General features: G+C 45.3%; 1 protein-coding gene across 2 annotated transcripts in view; it reads left to right on the top strand.

Annotated features, from left to right (window-relative positions):
• Positions 1-18,615, top strand: part of RXRG (retinoid X receptor gamma) — a 91,941-nt gene that overhangs the window by 58,633 nt on the left and 14,693 nt on the right. For both annotated transcript variants that reach the window (XM_081866030.1, XM_081866031.1), the window contains exons 4-6: positions 1,831-2,010; positions 8,521-8,690; positions 13,778-13,907. In XM_081866030.1, coding sequence (XP_081722156.1) covers positions 1,831-2,010; positions 8,521-8,690; positions 13,778-13,907 — 480 coding nt within the window. The remainder of the gene's footprint in view (positions 1-1,830; positions 2,011-8,520; positions 8,691-13,777; positions 13,908-18,615) is intronic.

Below are 18,615 nucleotides of genomic sequence, written 5' to 3'. Positions count from 1 at the left end.
TCTGTCCCAGCTCCTGCCAACCTAGTACTCCGAAAGCACACCTGTGCAAGTAGATAAATAGGTACCACTGTGGCGGGAAGGTAAATGGCGTTTCCATGCACTCTGGTTTCCATCACGGTGTTCCGTTGCACCAGAAGCGGTTCAGTCCTGCTAGCCACATGACCTAGAAAGCTGTCTGTGGACAAACGCCGGCTCCCTCGGTCTGAAGCGAGATGAGCACTGCAACCCCATAGTCGCCTTTGAGTGGACTTAACCATCCAGGAGTCCTTTACGTTTTACCTTAAATGAGGTTGAACCTGGGATTGAACCTGCAGCCTTTCGCTTGCAAAGCCTGTGCACTACCTGCCGCTGCCATCATCTTAAAGAAAAAGGGCCCTTAGGTCCAACAACTGAGGCTGGAAGGGGTCCTTTACCAGGGGTCCTTTACCTTTTTTTACTTTTATGCCTAATCTGTAGTCAGATATTCCAGGGTACAGTATTACAGTTCTGAGCACTGTCATTCTTTATGGAATTGGGTGTTAACATGGGAACTTGAGAATCTCACACTTAAATTTTTGTCAAGGCAAATTTCAGGCTCCCTTGAGCTGTATGATATATGGAAGCAGCCAGAAGCCGTGGCTATTTCATGCTACATGACCTTGCCTCATTGATTTTCTAGTTGAGGTCAGTAATTCCTGCTCCTTGCCTTTTAAAAAATCTTCTCCCCAAAGACCAAACTCTTTGAAAGCACAGTATTCAGCAATGCATATTCGGCATGTTACACACAAACTTTCTGATTGATGGATTGAGGACAGACAAGCATCCACCCCACCAAACAACAAACAATTAATTTATTGAATTCACTGCCACAAGGCAAGGTGATAGACATGGCTGTAGCCAGGATTTATGTTGGGGAGCGGGGCAAAACTGAGCTGTGATGCATTTGGTCAGTTAGTTAAATATTTTTATTTATTTACTTGATTTAGGGTGGCAGCTGTCCCCATGCCCCTTGGCTACACCCATGGTGACAGGCGCCATCTTAGATGACTTTATAGCAGAGTCCTATACGTTTCTTCTGAGAATCAAGTCCCATTGAGTTCCATGGGGCCTTCTCCTTAAAAGGTGATTTAACAAACCCATTGCCAAATGGAGCCAACATGTTCAGGGGCTATGGCCTCCAGGCCTTGCTTTTAGTGGGCTAGTTGGAGGCATCTGTTTGATCTTATTTTGGGAAACTGGACTGGACGGATCTTTTTGCTTAATCCAGCAAGGGGAGGGAGGGTGGTCTCTAATGTTCTTAAGTCCCTTAAAAACTACTTTCTGTCTCCAACCTTAGTCTGGCTCGGCAGAGAGGTTGAATGTTGCCAGGAACTGGGGTTTCTCAAGATGAGAAATTTACTATGAGGTGTCCTGTTTCTGCTGGTTAAAGGATTGGATACTTTTGGACAATACAGATGTATTGGATTTAGAAGGATATGATAACAGATTCGGATGGCACGCCTATTTGTGGTATGATAAGGTTAAAATTCATAGAGGCTTCTTAACCCATAAGGAAATCAATTTATGAGGTATGGAATAGATATAAAACGTTGCTAGAACACAAAGCTCCATGGTGGCTTTCACATTGTTTAGTCGTTTAGTTATGTCCGACTCTTAGTGACCCCATGGACAGGGGTCGCTAAATCAACACCGTAGAACGGAGCGAGAGAGGCGAATTTTAGCGTTGCCCAGGGCACCACTGAAATTTGAGAGCCCAAAGTCCACCACTGCCTCTCTGCACCTCCCTCGAACCGCTTGCTCTCGTCTCCCGACCGGGACGTGCATTGACATGTGCTTCTGCCTTCTTGCCAGGAAAGCACTATGGGGTGTACAGCTGTGAAGGCTGCAAAGGCTTCTTCAAGCGGACCATCAGGAAGGACCTCATCTACACCTGCCGCGATAACAAGGACTGCCTGATTGACAAGCGCCAACGGAATCGCTGTCAGTACTGCCGCTACCAGAAATGTCTAGCGATGGGGATGAAGAGGGAAGGTACGTCCGTTTGGGGAGGCACAACACACATGCTCCATCCTTGGTTGCGGTGGCCGGAATAATCTGGACAATTGGTAGCCCAGAATTCCTGCTCTATCACTGCACTGGATGAACCAGTCCCACAGTAGTTGGGAGTGAATTCACTGCAGGGCAAACTTATATTTATATTTATATTTATATTTATATTTATATTTATATTTATATTTATATTTATATTTATATTTATATTTATATTTATATTTATATTTATATTTATATTTATATTTATATTTATATTTATATTTATATTTATATTTATATTTATATTTATATTTATATTATTTAGTGCTTTTTTCTTTAAAAATGTTTAGGAGTACTCTCATTTTGACTTAAGAAAATCACCTTTTTTTAGTTCAAATTGGGAAAAATAAACACAGTAAATGGACAAAAGTACAAAGATTCACAAAATGTTTAGCCTGCATCCCCCCAGAAAAAAGCACAGATTTATATTTTATATTTTATATTTTATATTTTATATTTTATATTTTATATTTTATATTTTATATTTTATATTTTATATTTTATATTTTATATTTTATATTTTATATTTTATATTTTATATTTTATATTTTATATTTTATATTTTATATTTTATATTTTATATTTTATATTTTATATTTTATATTTTATTTATTTGGTTTTTCAGATTAAAATTTTACAGTCACATATCAAACATACAAAATTCCAAAGAATCTACTGGACTTCCCTTCTCCCCTCTGTGGGTCCTACTGTTAATCATTTCCTCCTGCATCTTTTATAATAATCCAAAAGGAGGTCTTTATGTGTTCAAAATAGCACAGAAACGACAGATACGCAGCACTAGGGTGAGGGGGAGCAGAGGGGTGGACAGCCATGGGGAACTCCTAGGAGGACTGTTCGTGTCTCAAATGAAAATAAATGGGGTAGGAGAGTAGGGTAGGGAGGATCTTAGGATCTGAACAGGAAGGGGACACAGCGAAATACATTATAATACAAAAGACCAGGGCACAGAGCAAGTTGGTGAGGAAGAGGGTCTGCTCCTGGGTTTGTTTGCTATTTTGGGGAGGGGGCCTGCTTTACCTGCCAAATCTCTTTCACAACGGAGAGGTAGGACATAGCAGTCTGTGCAGCTGTTTGCTTTTCATTTTATAGCCTATTCCCCACCATCTCTGAAGAATAAGCCCTGACTGCTCTTCTCCCTTCCCCTCTGTGGAAAGTCCAGAGAGGCAGCGAGTGGAGGGGGTGTACATAGTCCTCTGGAGTGGGAGGGACCCTAGATCCCTGCCCCAGCCAGAGGGAAAGCTGTACTTCAACAGGCAAAAGTACAGTGGTGCCCCGCAAGACAAATGCCTCGCAAGACGAAAAACCCGCTAGACGAAAGGGTTTTCCGTTTTTCGAGGCGCTTCACAAGACGAATTTCCCTATGGGCTTGCTTTGCAAGATGAAAATGTCTTGCGAGTCTTGCGATTTTTTTCGCTCCCCCCCCCTTTTTCTAAGCTGCTAATAGCCGCTTAGCTGCTAAGCCGCTAAGCCTTTAATAGCCGCTAAGCCGCTAACAGCGCTAAGCCGCTAATAGGGGTGCTTCGCAAGACGAGAAAACCACTAGACGAAGAGACTCGCGGAACGCATTTTTTTCGTCTTGCGAGGCACCACTGTACTGTCCCACAGTCTTGTTCCTAGCTTATCACCCTGACCTTGTGGGGCCAGGCTCCATCCCTCCAAAATGTCTCCCCCTCCCCCCTAAAAAACGTTTTATATAAAACGATGGAGAGGAATGGCAAGGCATTTTTGCCTTGTGGTCTGGAGAGGGAAAAATCAGCTTGTGCTGTTAGAGGAATTGCTGCATGTGTAGAGAAAAGGGTGTGGGCTGAAGCCACAAGCGCCCTGGGCTGAGCATTTGAACAGCTGTTGTAGAATGAGCTGCATCCCCCCAGCCACCCCCAAAAGTAGCTGCATTGGAGGTCCAACCACCTCCCGCCCCTCCCTCCCCAAACAGCAGGGACTCCTCTCTCTCCATTACCAATGCAGGCACTAAAAACTAAACTGAGGGAGAGGGTCTGTACAGAGGCAAGAAATGGAGGCAGGGAGAATAACCCTCCCACCCCCAAGACACAGGATGCTGGGGTATACAAAAGGAACTTCATTCCTGTAACTGCAACTTGTAAAAAACCCAACAGCCCCCCTCCCCCCATAACAATTCCCCCCTCCAAACCCACCCCTAAAATCAGCGTCCATGTTAAACGGGGCAGCAGCAGGGGGCAGGGGAGGAACGCCAGTCCTTCTCCCCCCTCCCTAGGCTGGGGCATGGCATGACATAGCATGGCATGGCACAGCAATGGCCCCTGCTTGGGGCTCCCTCACTTGAGCCTCTGCATCCTCCGCCCCAAGAGTCCAGCCCCGTGGTGTATGAAATGTGCTTTCAGCGGTTCCATCTTCCTCCACACAAAGGGGTGGCTGACTGGCTGGGGGTTCAGGTGGAGGCTGTGGAGCAGGCAGGAAGAGGGGACAGCAGGGGATGCCCTTCACTGCCCATCTGCTTTGGGCTTCTTTGGAGTGGTTTTCAGGTCGGGAGAGGACAGTGGCTGCTTGTCGGCTGGTTTTATCATGGAGCCATCCTTACTGGATTCTTGCAGCCACCGGACTTGTGTGGCAGGGCTGTAGCCCTTCTCGTTGCTGGCAGCAATGCGGAAGATGATGGTAGGCTTGGTTGTGTAGTCTATATGGGCATTGGAGAGACTAGCTGATTGCACCAGGCAATATTCTAAACAAAATGCTTGATTAACCTGGAGGTAGGCTGCATGAATTGCGTATTGATTTGTAATGATTTGTTGGGTCTCTGGACCGTAATAATGACCGCTCCCCACTTAAAACGGGGGGCGCCTTTTGCGTGGACGCGTGCAGCCCTGGATCTGGAGTGGCCCCATCAGCATAGGCTTTGCCTTCCCTCAGGTGGGATACCTGGAGGTCCCCGCCTACCCCAGCGAGTTGTCCAATCCCACCTGGGGGAAGTGTTGCCAGGGAAACCAGGCCAGGTAAGGGGAGGGATTACCTGCCCACACAATAGAGGGTGGATCTTAATTGTTAATCCTCACTTGGCTCCAGAGCTTCTCCCACCCTACCCACCCTCAGTTAATGTCTTCTTTTGCAGGTTAACTTTTCTTCATAGGTTTTGCAGGTTAACCTGTCTCCACAGGTATGCGGGCTCTGCTACGATAAGGTCGCTGTTAAAGGGCCGGAAAGGAATTTCCCTGCATTGGCAGGTTTCGCCTTTCCCGTAGCAAAACGTCACAACTTTGGCGGTATCAGGCCTTGGGCGGAATCCTTTAGTCCATCTTCCTCTTTGCGGCGGCGATACCAGGGTTCCCCGTTAAAGGGGTTTTTGAAGGGAGGCTTTGGCCGTACGCCGAAAGGTCGTCATTGCTCTCCCCTGCGGCGGCGTAACGGGGGCGGCTATCTCTGCTTGAACATATGCTCTCCAGAGCCGGCCCATCCCCCCCCCCACACTGGATAACCCTGATGCTCCCTAGGTCCCCGGCTGGGGACTAGGGAGGGAGAACGCCCAATGCCTGAGCCAAGGTCTACCCACATTTGAAATTTAATAAAGTTGTGGCCAATTTAATCCCATAGCACGTTGTCTTGAGTCGTTATTCCACATGACGGGGGGACCACTCGGGATCTGGGGACTCCGCCTGTCCACGCAAAGATTGATTGATATAATAATCCAAATATTTTACCTCTCCATTGTGTCCAAAATTCACCATTAAACTACAAATGTTATCCCAACCCTACTAACAGTTTTAACTTTATAAATTATAAATTTTACAAATTATAAATTTTCCCTATTCCTTACTAAAATCTGTGCGTCTGCGCATGCGCGGGTTGCAATTCAGCACTTCTGCACATGCGCAAAGCACAGTTTAGTGCTTCTGTGCATGTGTGACCCCTGAAACCTGGAAGTAACTCGTTCTGGTACTTCTGGGTTTCAGCAGTCCACAACCCAAAGAAACACAACCTGAAGCGGCTGTAACCCAAAGTATGACTGTATTTATATCCTACCTTTTCCCCCGACAGGGACTCAAGGTGGTGTACAGCTAAAATAGAAAGCAACAGACACTTCAGTCCTCAACGCTGTCTGTACAGAAGAGAACAGGAAAGCTAATGGATGTGCCATCTTAGGCTGCCTCTGCTAGTAGCAGGAAACAAAATGCAAATTGCAAACCAAAAATCTCATTCTAGCCAGAGCACTCATTTCTTGCAGAGTGCAAAGTGAATTGCCAGTTGTTAAACTGATGCTGGTTTCTTCCAAAAAAAATAAGCAGTTCCGCTCAGGGTTTCCATGAGGATCCAGGATGGAGCCCAAATAATCAGTCTAATAATAATAATAATAATAATAATAATAATAATAATAATAATAATATATTTATACCCCACTCATCTGGCTGGGTTTCCCCAGCCACTCTGGGTGGCTCCCAACAAAATATTATTAAGAAGAAGAAGAAGAAGAAGAAGAAGAAGAATAGCGATAAAAGATCAAACACTAAAAACTTCCATAATCAGGGCTGCCTTCAGATGTATTTTTGTATTTTTTTGTATTTTTTTTTTTAATTAAGGATTTTCTTGTTTTACAGAAGTGTAGTGCCTCGTATATTTTTTTTTTCCCTTCTTCTTCCATGTAACATTTTTACAAATCCGTTTCATTTGTTGAGGCATTAGGGGGAGAAGAAAACAGAAAGAAAAAAGAAAGGGGGGTGGGGAGAGGGAGGATGGATGGGGGTGGGGTCTAAAAGTCAAATAGTTGTTTATTTCCTTGACATCTGATGGGAGGGCATCGATGTTGAAGCCGTAGTAACATTTCTCACGATAGGGATTTGGTGCTTCTTGAGTTGTGTATTCGAATAGAAAGGGAGAATGTATTGTACAAGCTGCCAGGCTGTCACACACACACCCCACCACCCTTGGCTTAATTCCTCCCGAGGTTTTGACATGGAGAAGAACCTGAGATTTGCTTTGAGTTTTAGCTTTGGTACGAACCTCATGGCAGCATTGCTGCACTCACATGGTGGCGATGGCGGCCGAGCCTTGCAATCTCCAAGCCTACTAGTAGACAAGGAGGTTGCATTGCTATTTCTGCCTTGTCTTTTGCCTACTCTCTTCTCTCAAGTGTCAAACTAGACATCAGCAGGCTTGTCGGTGAGTTTTACCTATACGTCAACACAGATTTCCTCCTCCTCTCCCCACGACTAGCAAAGAGGAAGAAATCGTGTGAAATAAACAAGCTAATGTGAATTAGCTTGATTTACCTAACTCAGGAAGGGACGCGGGTGGCGCTGTGGGTTAAACCACAGAGCCTAGGACTTGCCGATCAGAAGGTCGGCGGTTCGAATCCCCGTGACAGGGTGAGCTCCCATTGCTCAGTCCCTGCTCCTGCCAACCTAGCAGTTCAAAAGCACGTCAAAGTGCAAGCAGGTAAATAGGTACCGCTCCGGCAGGAAGGTAAATGGCATTTCCGTGCGCTGCTCTGGTTCGCCAGAAGCGGCTTAGTCATGCTGGCCACATGTCCCGGAAGCTGTACGCCGGCTCCCTCGGCCAATAAAGCAAGATGAGCGCCGCAACCCTAGAGTCGGTCATGACTGGACCTAATGGTCAGGGATCCCTTTACCCTTTACCTTTACCTCACTCAGGGGTCAGCAACTTAAGGCCCATGGGCTGGAAGTGGCCCACAGAGGTCGTTTGACCAGCACACGAGCTGCCTCCGAACTGAGTTGCCAGCTCTCACGCTGTGCTAAACTGGTGCAGAGACTCACTTCTGCAGCACCGAAAATTGCGTCCGCGCACGCGCAGACGCTGGAAATTGCGGGCATGCATGCTCATACACAAGAGAGATCTGGCCCACAAAGGGATCTCCGTGGGCCTGATCCAGCCCAGGCAAGATAAACCTTGCTGACCCCTGACCTAACTGATGTGGGTTTTTAGAAATCTACTTTTCTCTGTGTCAAAATAATATGTCCTGAACTTAGTGCACATTGTCCTGGTCCAGGAAAGGCTTTTTAGAAGACGTGTTTGAAGATGGAAAGGGAAGAAACATGGTGGACAGAGGAAGGCTGTTCATGGCACAAGCTGAAAGGGAGGAGGAAAAAGGAGTGGATGTATTTAGGGGCACAGTTATGTACTGAAGTTCTCACCCTGGGCCAGCAGGGGGATACTGTAGATAGTTTTCACTCAGGTCCGCATATGCAAATAAGGAATTGAAAGTGACATTCAGTGATTGAATAGTTACAGAAAGTTGTTACAGTTGCATTGTAGTTGAGCTCTATATAAGCAGGCTGGCTGAACACTTCAGTTCAGTTATGTTCTGGCCTGTGAATAAACAAGAGCTGTCTGAAGAATCGCTGTGTTGTCTGATATGTTCACCCACAAACTTAACATGCCTGAAATGTTTGGACTGGGGCAAAACCTGGTTTTTTAAAAAAATATATATTTTTTCCTACTCAGCGGTTCAAGAGGAGAGGCAGAGAAGCAGAGAGCGGAGTGAGAATGAAGTTGAGTCTACAAGCAGCTGTGGCAGCAGCAATGAAGACATGCCTGTGGAAAGGATTTTAGAGGCTGAAATGGCTGTTGAGCCCAAAACCGAATCTTACAGTGATGTGAACTCTGACAAATCAGTAGGTGGCTGCTTGGGACTGGGCTGTTACTTGGACAACTTATTATTACTATTAGTAGTAGTAGTAGTAGTATTAATTAAATTTCTGTTTATTAAATTTGAGAGTGAAGAATAATGAGAGAAATTCATACATGCATGCCCAGAGGGCCAAACTACCGTATTTTTCGCTCCATAAGGCACACCTGAGGGATGCGCGTGGCACTGTGGGTTAAACCACAGAGCCTAGGACTTGCCAATCAGAAGGACGGCGGTTCAAATCCCCATGACTGGGTGAGCTCCCGTTGCTCAGTCCCGTCTCCTGCCAACCTAGCAGTTTGAAAGCACGTCAAAGTGCAAGTAGATAAATAGGTACCTCTCCAGTGGGAAGGTAAACGGCATTTCTGTGCGCTACTCTGGTTTGCCAGAAGTGGCTTAGTCATGCTGGCCTCATGACCCAGAAGCTGTACACCGGCTCCTTCGGCCAATAAAGCGAGATGAGCGCCGCAACCCCAGAGTCGACTGGGCCTAATGGTCAGGGGTCACTTTACCTTTACCCTTAAGGCACACCTGACCATAAGGCGCACCTACTTTTTTGGGGGGGGGGATTCAAGAAAAAAAATATGTGGCTCTTGGGGGCTTTTGCGGGAGGTGGGGGAAGTGAAAGAGCCTCACTCTGTCCCTTCCCCCACCTCCCGCAAAAGCCAGTGATAGCTATGCGAAGCCTCCCCAGGGGACTGGGATGAAGGCTCCTCGCTGCCCTGCGGAGGCTTTGCGGGCTACCCCAGAGCTGCTCAGGAGCTTGTCGATGCTGGCGGGGGAAGCCCGGGTGTGTCCCCCCCCCCAGCCCCAGGGACCACACATTCGCTCCATAAGATGCACAGACATTTCCCCTTAGATTTTAAGAGGAAAAAAGTGCGTCTTATGGAGCAAAAAATACGGTACACATTTTGCTAAACAGGCCTTAAAAAAAGTGCTTAAGCTGGACTTTTTAAAAAAGCAAAGAAAAGCCACTGGTCCAAACTGGGACCCTGCTGAAATTCACACACCCCTGATGAAATATAAATTAAATTTATTAGATTTGTATACCGCCTTTTACCCACAGGTCTCAGGGTGGTTCGCAAAATGAATAGCAGACAGGGGGAATTTGGGGACTGGGCACCCACATAGCTTCTTTTGCACCGGCATAAAAGCGGTCCGCTTAAGCACGCACTTTTTAAAAAGCAGGTTTAACATAACATGCCATTGGCCTGATCCTGCCAGCTCAAGGCACAGCCCACCTAATGCTGGGGAGCTTTAACCTCCAGAGCCATCCTCTGTCAATGGCAGAAGTTGCCCCAGTCCAGATCTATGCTGGGTTCGATGAATATGCCGCATTTGAAGCATTGTGCGCAAACCAGACTTGATTCAAACTCGGCAAGGTGCCAGCAATTCTATGTGAAGTGCCTGTTGAGCTTTACAAAGAATGAACACTTACGACATGGCGTCTTTTGGCATATGCACTGCAGATTCGCAGTCTAAAGGGGAGTTGGTTGATCGGTTGTGTTGAGAATTTAGGCTGGGTATAAATGGTATTCTTTGGCAGAGGAAAGCAGCAAGAGGGGTTTGGTTCTCTTTCAGAGAATTCCGACCATTTTGCCTCCGGTCTTCTCCCTGAGGAACCAACTGACTGGATATTGGATAAAATGATAATGATGATGATGATGATAACAACAACAACAACAACAATAAATAATAATAAATTTTATTTATACCCCGCCCTCCCCAGCCAAGACCGGGCTCAGGGCAGCTAACACCAGGTTTAAAAACAATTGATTCAAATACAACTTAAAAACAAAATTAAAATACAACATTAAAATGCAGTCTCATTTCAGAAGAAACTCAAATCAAAAACTTTTGGGGGGATGAAAACGTCAAATCTTCACCAAGGCCAACTATCCAGACTGGTCATATGTGGGCCAGAAAAAAGCCAGGGAAGTCCCCAAATAGGAGTTCCATCACAGAAGGAGAAAGGAAAAAGGAAAGAGGGAGAGGGAGGGTTGGGGTGGGAGAGGGAGAGGGAGGATTTGAAGGACAACAGTCATGCTGGTGGCAGTTCAAGGGTGACACTTTGCTTCCCCCATGTGTGCCATTGTGGCCGGTGTTGGCTGTCAGCAGCCGCAACGCAGGGCCTTTAATCCCGGTCTCCATTATGACCTTGTCTGAGAGTTCACAAAACAAAGGCAGACAAAAGCCCATGTTCTTGCTTCAGGTTCAACCAAAAGCCACCACCGCTGCCTGAATATGTGACTCTCTGGGAACACATAGCTGTCAACGTACAGATTTGAAAATAAGCGACCAGCAGCCTCGAAAATAAGGGATCAGCAGCCAAAATAAGGGATTTTGGCTTACCTTATGCATAAATCCGCCACTCATGGAGCCATGCTGCTTTGGCTGCGACTGACTGTGTTTTGCAGGGGGTTGGACTAGATGATCCTAAGGGTCTCCAACTCCGACCAAAGAAGAGGGGCAGACAAAACTGATGAACAACGTCGAGATGGCAAAGCTTACAGGCAGAATTAGAAACCAGGAAGAGGACTTCTTTCATAAAGAATGGGGAAAGTTTATAATTTATTTGAAAAGCTGTTGTAAAGAGTTACATACATTGGTAGGATTGACAGATAACTTGTAGTAAAAATTTGAACTATGGATGGACAAATGATTTATAAAAATAGAGTTATGAAATGGATGCAGAGGGGGAAATCACTCCATTAAGATGCTGCACTGGTTGGAGGGTATGCTAAAGAGCACGTCGGGGCTGCCGTCGTCCTGGCGCGAGGAGTTCCATCGGCCCTTCCTGCCCGAGAGAGAGGGAGGGAGGGAGGGAGAGAGACTCTCTCCCACGCCGCCCGCGAGCCCGGCATGAGGCGGTTGCGGCAGTGCCCTTCTGCGTTCCTCCCCATCCCCTCCTCTTCCTCCTTCTTCAGGATGCCTCCTCAGCCGCCGCTGCCGCCTCCGGCTTCCCCTGGCAGTGTGGCGGAAGTCTCACAAGAGAGGGGCTGCCTGCCCACCCGCCGCCACCCGTCTCCTCACGACGCACCCCTGAGGGGGAAAAGGGAGAGATGGAGACGCGGCAGCTTGTGCGCGCACTCTCTTGCGCGGCGGAGGATCCCGAGCCGCTGCTTCCCTCCTGAGCTGGGCGAGTATGAAACCCAGGAAATTTAAGGGACATCATCAATAAGGGACAGCAGCGGAACATGGCACTGGGATAAGGGAGTTTCCCACCAAATAAGGGACGGTTGGCAGCTATGCTGGGAACAGAGATGATGCTATAGGTACTCCCAGTTTGAATTCCAGTGGGAACAGAGCACTCCTGGTGGTGCAGAAGAGCAGGCGGTAAAAGCCAAGGACATATTTCCTACTCCCAAAAAGGACCTTTCAGAACTGCCTTCCTTCAGAGAACTCAAATAGTGGCACCCAGCTATGTTCATCTTAGAGCTAGGCACTGAAAAGTGCCTTCAGTAGTGTCTAAATTAATATAATAATAATAATAATAATAATAATAATAATAATAATAATACCCCGTCCATCTGGCTGGGCTTCCCCAGCCACTCTGGACGGCTTCCAACAAAATATTAAAATACAGTAATGCATCAACATTAAAAGCTTCCCTAAACAGGGCTGGCTTCAGATGTCTTCTAAAAGTCTGGTAGTTGTTGTTCTCTTTGACATCTGGTGGGAGGGAGTTCCACGGGGCGGGTCCATATTCAGTCCATATTGCAAATGCAATATGCACATTCATCTATCCAGGTAAGAATTACTTGATTGAGTTGCAGTATTATTTAGCTTTGCTGGAGTTACCAATCAGAAATGGTGTGTACTATGAAAATAAAGACCCTAGCAGGTGTGCATTACAAACAACCACTAGATTTTGGATTAAAGGTAAAGGGTAAAGGGACCCCTGACCATTAGGTCCAGTCATGACCGACTCTGGGGTTGCAGCACTCATCTCGCTTTATTGGCCGAGGGAGTCGGCATACAGCTTCCGGGTCATGTGGCCAGCATGACTAAGCCGCTTCTGGCAAAACCAGAGCAGTGCACGGAAATGCCATTTACCTTCCCGCTGGAGTGGTACCTATTTATCCACTTGCACTTTGACGTGCTTTCGAACTACTAGGTTGGCAGGATTAACACCAATGATTTCTGGTTTGACAAGTCTCCATGTATAGAGTCTTTTCCTTGCAAATTATTAAATGGCCATTACCAAACCATGGTCGTGAGTGACACCTACCAATATCCCAAGGGGTTGCAGCCTGCGTCGCTGCTAAAACGAAAGGAAAGCTTCCTCTGCTGGTCATTGCCTGTAAAGTGCCTGAGAGAAAGTGCTCCGCTATTGTCCAATAAACAGAGGATGAAATAAGTGCTGGTAAGGTGGCAACAGTCAAGAGTTTTAAATGAGAGCAAAAAGCGATAAAATGAAAGCATTCCTCCCTGTGTTGTGTACACAAATCACTTTTGTTCTACGGCCACTTTTCATCTAAGAGATTCTGTGGGCTTTTGAAGCACTGCAGAAACTTGCAGATGCTGTTTATTGGAGTAATAATAATAATAATAATTTATTATTTATACCCCGCCCATCTGGCTGGGTTTCCCCTAGCCACTCTGGATGGCTCCCAGAATATTACAAACACAATAAAACATCAAACATTAAAAACTTCCCTAAACAGGGCTGCCTTCAGATGTCTTCTAAAAGTCAGGTATTTGTTTATTTCCTTGATATCTGATGGGAGGGCGTTCCACAGGGCGGGCGCCACTACTGAGTAGGCCCTCTGCCTGGTTCCCTGTAACTTCGCTTCTCGCTGTGAGGGACCAGCCAAAAGGCCCTTGGAGCTGGACCTCAGTGTCTGGGTTAAATGATGGGGATGGAGACGCTCCTTCAGGTATACTGGAGGCATTCTAGGATCACTGTGTCCATCCTATGGGCACCAATGCCTGATTCAAAAACATTTTTGCCTGCAAGCATTTTTATGGGTTCAGTATTTGGGGTGCTTTCAGTAACGGGGAGCAGGATGGCTATGACGACGAGGTGGCGGCGGTTGAATTTACTCACCCACATGCCTGCTTCTCACTTAGACCAATGATCCTGTCACCAACATATGCCACGCGGCTGACAAGCAACTCTTCACGCTGGTGGAATGGGCTAAGCGAATCCCACACTTCTCAGACTTAACGCTGGAAGACCAAGTTATTCTCCTCCGAGCAGGTATAGATCTTGGCCCCCTCACCTTGCCACTCTTGTACTTCCTTCAATCACTTGAGGCAAGTTTTTATTAAGAGCAGAAACCCAACATCTGGAGCGCTCATGTAATGCCGATTTTACCGCTTTGCACCATTTCAGACTGCAGGTGACGACGAGATTGCACTTTAACCAATCCCTCGTTTGAAAATAAATAAATAGGGATGTGTCGAAAACAAAGAGGGCATTCTGTGGACACCTTTGCCCCCGTTAAATAAGCCACTCTGTTTTGGCAATGGGGGTTTGATTATTTTTGAGAGGGGGAGGGACAGGGCAGGGGATCCTGGTGAGGGGAGAGACTCCATCAGGCCTTGCTCCACCCTCTGCTTCTCAATGTGTATTGTACAGTGGTGCCCTGCAAGATGAATGCCTCGCAAGACGAAAAACTCGCTAGACGAAAGGGTTTTCCGTTTTTCGAGGTGCTTCGCAAGACGAATTTCCCTATGGGCTTGCTTCGCAAGACGAAAACATCTTGCGGGTTTGCTTCCTTTTTCTTAAAGCCGTTAATACCCGGGGAATCCACGCTCCGCAAGACGAAAAAATTGCAAGACGAAGCAACTCGCGGAACAAATTAATTTCGTCTTGCGAGGCACCACTGTATTGTTTTATGTCCTGTGGCTTGCCGTTGTTTTATTGATTATAGTTTAGATATTATTGTAACTGTTGAGTGGATTTCTGTTTAACCTTTATATGTTGATATTATTATTTTATACTATTCTAATTGATTGTTGAATGCTACTTTTTATGAAGGCTGCCTATTTTAAAGTTATTTTTTATTGTATTAGATTGTTATAAGATGTAAAAAATAATTATTTTTTTTTGTTTCTTCAACTTGTAAACTGCCTTGAGTATTGTAAGATAGAAAGGCGGTATACACATTAAAAATGATGATGATGATGATGATCCTGGTTGCAAAGTGGGGGGGGGAAATGCTGACTCATTCCATTGGCGGCCAGTTAGCATTCCTCTGACTGATTTGGCTTTTAAGCATCATCAAGTAGCTGTGACAAATCTGCTGCATTAAACTTCTGATACATGGCTTTGGTGGGGGCAAGTTACATGTGGATTTACCTTGGTTAGAAAAACATCAGTTTCATATATATTTTTGTAAGACAGCAACTTCAATCTTCACATGGATCATGGCATCAAACAGGTTTACTACTAGAGTGTGAGCAATTTGGGAGAAAATCCCCCCAGCCTCTATGCAGCAAAGCAAAAAATCTAGGTGTAGATGCCCACAAATACGTTTTTGTCTCCTGCTTCCTTGCCTGGCAGTGCTCCTAAACTGCATTGCTGTTGCTTCCTAATCACACTTTTCCCACTTTCACTTTCCGCCTCCTACTCCATTGCCATTTCTTTATGGAGAAAGTTTAATAATCTGTTTGGTTTTTTTAAAAAATAATATTTATTCAAAGTTTAGAAGTTACAAAAAGAAAGAAAGAAAAAAAAGAAAAATACAAAATACAAAAAAAATATACACCAACAACAAAAAAGAAGATACACTCACTTGAAAAAAAGGAAAAAAGACCAGATTAAACCTTTGCATAACTTTCTTCCTTTACTTATTTCCTTGACTTCCTCACACCTCCCATTTTTGTATTCTAGTTCAAATCGTTATTTCTGCAAATCCTTCCAACCTTCTTTTCATTTAAATAATTTAATTTATTTTAGAAAACCACTTTTACTTTATCCAATCTTAACTCTCATCCAGACCTATATATCAATACTTATTAAGACACTTCTCTAAGGTCGAAAAAAAAAAATCCCTTCCACGAATTTCCCAACTCTTATACAAAACAAAAAAGCAAGTTTATATTATATACCCTTTGAGTTCCCAATTTCCATTCCACCCATACCCCCTTCCCGGTTTCAGTCCCCAAAATAAGTCCATCAATCTCAAGAAGACATCAGCCCGGAGATCTTACATCAGAGGCTCTTAAATCTCTCTCATGTCCCCTCTGCCAGTCTTTTTGATAGTCCTTAGTATTGAAAGCCAGATCTTAGGGAAGCTCCAACCCAACAGCATCCACATTCCTTCTAGCCAAACCTCCGTACTTAAAAGTAAGGCCTATGGGGTATTCCAAATCTTGTTTCATTCTCCTTTCAAATCCAAATGTCCCCAAAACTCCAACTTCCACCTGAGTCAAATTTGTAATCCTAGGGTCGTCTGATCTCCACATAAGGAGATATCTCCATCTTTCACTTTCCAATTCAGGCCAAGCTTCCATCTTCAAAAATTTATTTCCCCTTGTTGCCATCATGTCAGGCCTCAGATTACAGCTCTCCTTTCGCATCTGCAGGGTTATGGCTCCCCCTTTCTTCTCTTCAGAGGCAACATAATTCTCCTTCTCAACATAATTCTCCTTCTCAGATTTCCCTGTTTGTTCAATTGAATAGACTTCCTGTGCCGAGTTCTTATCAAGTTCAATGATGATATTCACTCTTGTGTCGAAAGCTGTAACATTTGTAGTCAAAACATCAATTTGACCTTGCAATTTTCCCAAGAGAAAGAATGTCCTATTCAGTTCAAACTGAATTTCCTCTCCAACAGCCATTCTCTGCAATGTCCCAAAGCTCCCTCTAGGGGAATTTAAGTATCTTTTTACTCCTTTCAGCACAGATCCAAAAGTCCAGTTAAATTGTAACAGTCCTTCTTTTCAAAAACAAGCTTATAGCAAATGTAGACAACAGATACAAAGTCCTCTTTTTGCGTCTTGACAGCTAGCTTGACAGCTGTCAAGTTGTTCTATACTTCATCAACGGGCTCTCATGGACCACTCCCGGGTCCGGGGGAGGGGGGGGCACATCAATTTCCAAATTTAGTTCTTTTCCTGCAGGCTCCCCTGCTTCCAAATAGAAATTCTTATAGTGTCAATCCGTAGAATTAAAGTCTTTTACAGAAAAAAGAAAAAAATAAAACCTCTCCACGACCTTAGTTGGCAGGTTCTTTGCTTTAAATTATTTACAGAAAGGGGAGGCGGACTTCCTGTTTGGACCTTCCCCGATCGTGCCGAATTAAGATTTTTTTTTTAAAAAAAATCCAATTTCCGTACTACTCACAGGTTGTTGTTTGAAATCCGAATGTCCACAGAAAGAAGTCAGCGCTCTCCGGCAACGGCTGTGCGGCTTCACTCCGCAAAAATAGCAGTCGATTCGAGACACCGCGCCACTCACCCTGCGTCACTTCGGAACCCCCAAAAAGGGGTTTCCGTGAGAGTAGGGGGGGGGGCTCTTGGTGTGAGCCGAATCCCACATTCCCAGGCTTCCTCCGCCTGGGATTTTTGAAGGGTCTCTGCCTTCGCCGCGGCAGCAAGAACTGATTTTGGCGGAGCGGGTTCCTCTGAATCAGAGGAATTCCGCCATTGCCGATGGCACTAACCCGGAAGTCCTGAAAGTTTAATAATCTGGCAACAGAGTTCTTGATGGCAATATTTTATTTTTCCATTTCTAATGCACCCAGAGGCATCCATTTCTAAAAACCTGTACCAAGAGTATTTTTTTATTTTATTAAACTCATAGAGCTAATTTGGAGAGAGAAGTTTTGACACACTGATTAAGAATTCCGTATTGCTTCAAAGCCTGCTCTTGATGGGGGTTACACCCCTTTTGAAGAAGGAGGTATTGGTACTTGCGGGTACTTCTGCATCCTTTGCTGTCACTTGAGAATTAGGTGCAGGGCCAGATTTAGGTTTGATGAGGCCCTCAAGCTACTGAAGGTAATGGGGCCCTTTATATGTCCAGCTGCCCTTTGTCAACAACAAATTGTCACTGTTTTTGTGTTGAATATATGCTATATGGTAATTTATGGACCTACACAACACAAAACACTGTTGCTGTATGTAGGTTTTATTTTCTTTGTTTTTTATCTTATATTTTGGAAATGTACATCCATTATTTTTCCCTCTAAATTTTTTTGGGGGCCTCCAAGAGAGTGGGGCCCTAAGCTATAGCTTGCTTAGCTTACATGTAATTCCGGCACTGCTCAGGTGGCCTCAGGGGCCCAGAGTGCCTTCCATCAGCTTCAGCTGGTGGTCCAGTTGCGCCCCTATCTGGACAGGGATAGCCTAACATCTGTTGTCTATGCTCTGGTAACTTCAAGGTTAGATTACTGCAATGCGTTATACATTAAAGGTAAAGGTAAAAGACCCCTGACAGTTAAGTCCAGTCATGAACGACTCTGGGGTTGCAGTGCTCATCTCGCTCTATAGGCCGAGGGAGCCGACGTTTGTCTACAGACAGTTTTCCTGAATCATGTGGCCAGCATGACTAAGCCGCTTCTGGCAAAACCAGAGCAGCGCACGGAAATGCCATTTACCTTCCCACCGGAGCGGTACCTATTTATCTACTTGCACTTTGACGTGCTTCTGAACTGCTAGGTTGGCAGGAGCAGGGACCGAGCAACGGGAGCTCACCCCGTCGTGGGGATTTGAACCGCCGACCTTTTGATCGGCAAGCCCTAGGCTCTGTGGTAGGCTGTCTCTAAAGACAGTTTGGAAACTTCAGCTGGTGCAGAATTTAGCATCCAGGTTGCTCACTGGGGCAAGATGGTTTGAGAATATTACACTGATCCTGGTCCGACTGCACCGGCCGCCAATTAGCTTCCGGATAGAATTCAAAGTGTTGATTTAGATCTATAAATAATAATAATAATAATAATAATAATAATAATAATAAT

The sequence above is a fragment of the Podarcis erhardii genome (assembly GCF_964252035.2).
Source record: "Podarcis erhardii genome assembly, chromosome: 6".
In the NCBI taxonomy this organism is placed as follows: domain Eukaryota; kingdom Metazoa; phylum Chordata; class Lepidosauria; order Squamata; family Lacertidae; genus Podarcis; species Podarcis erhardii.
Note: the sequence above shows the minus strand (reverse complement) of the source record. Positions and strands in the feature narration are given on the sequence as shown.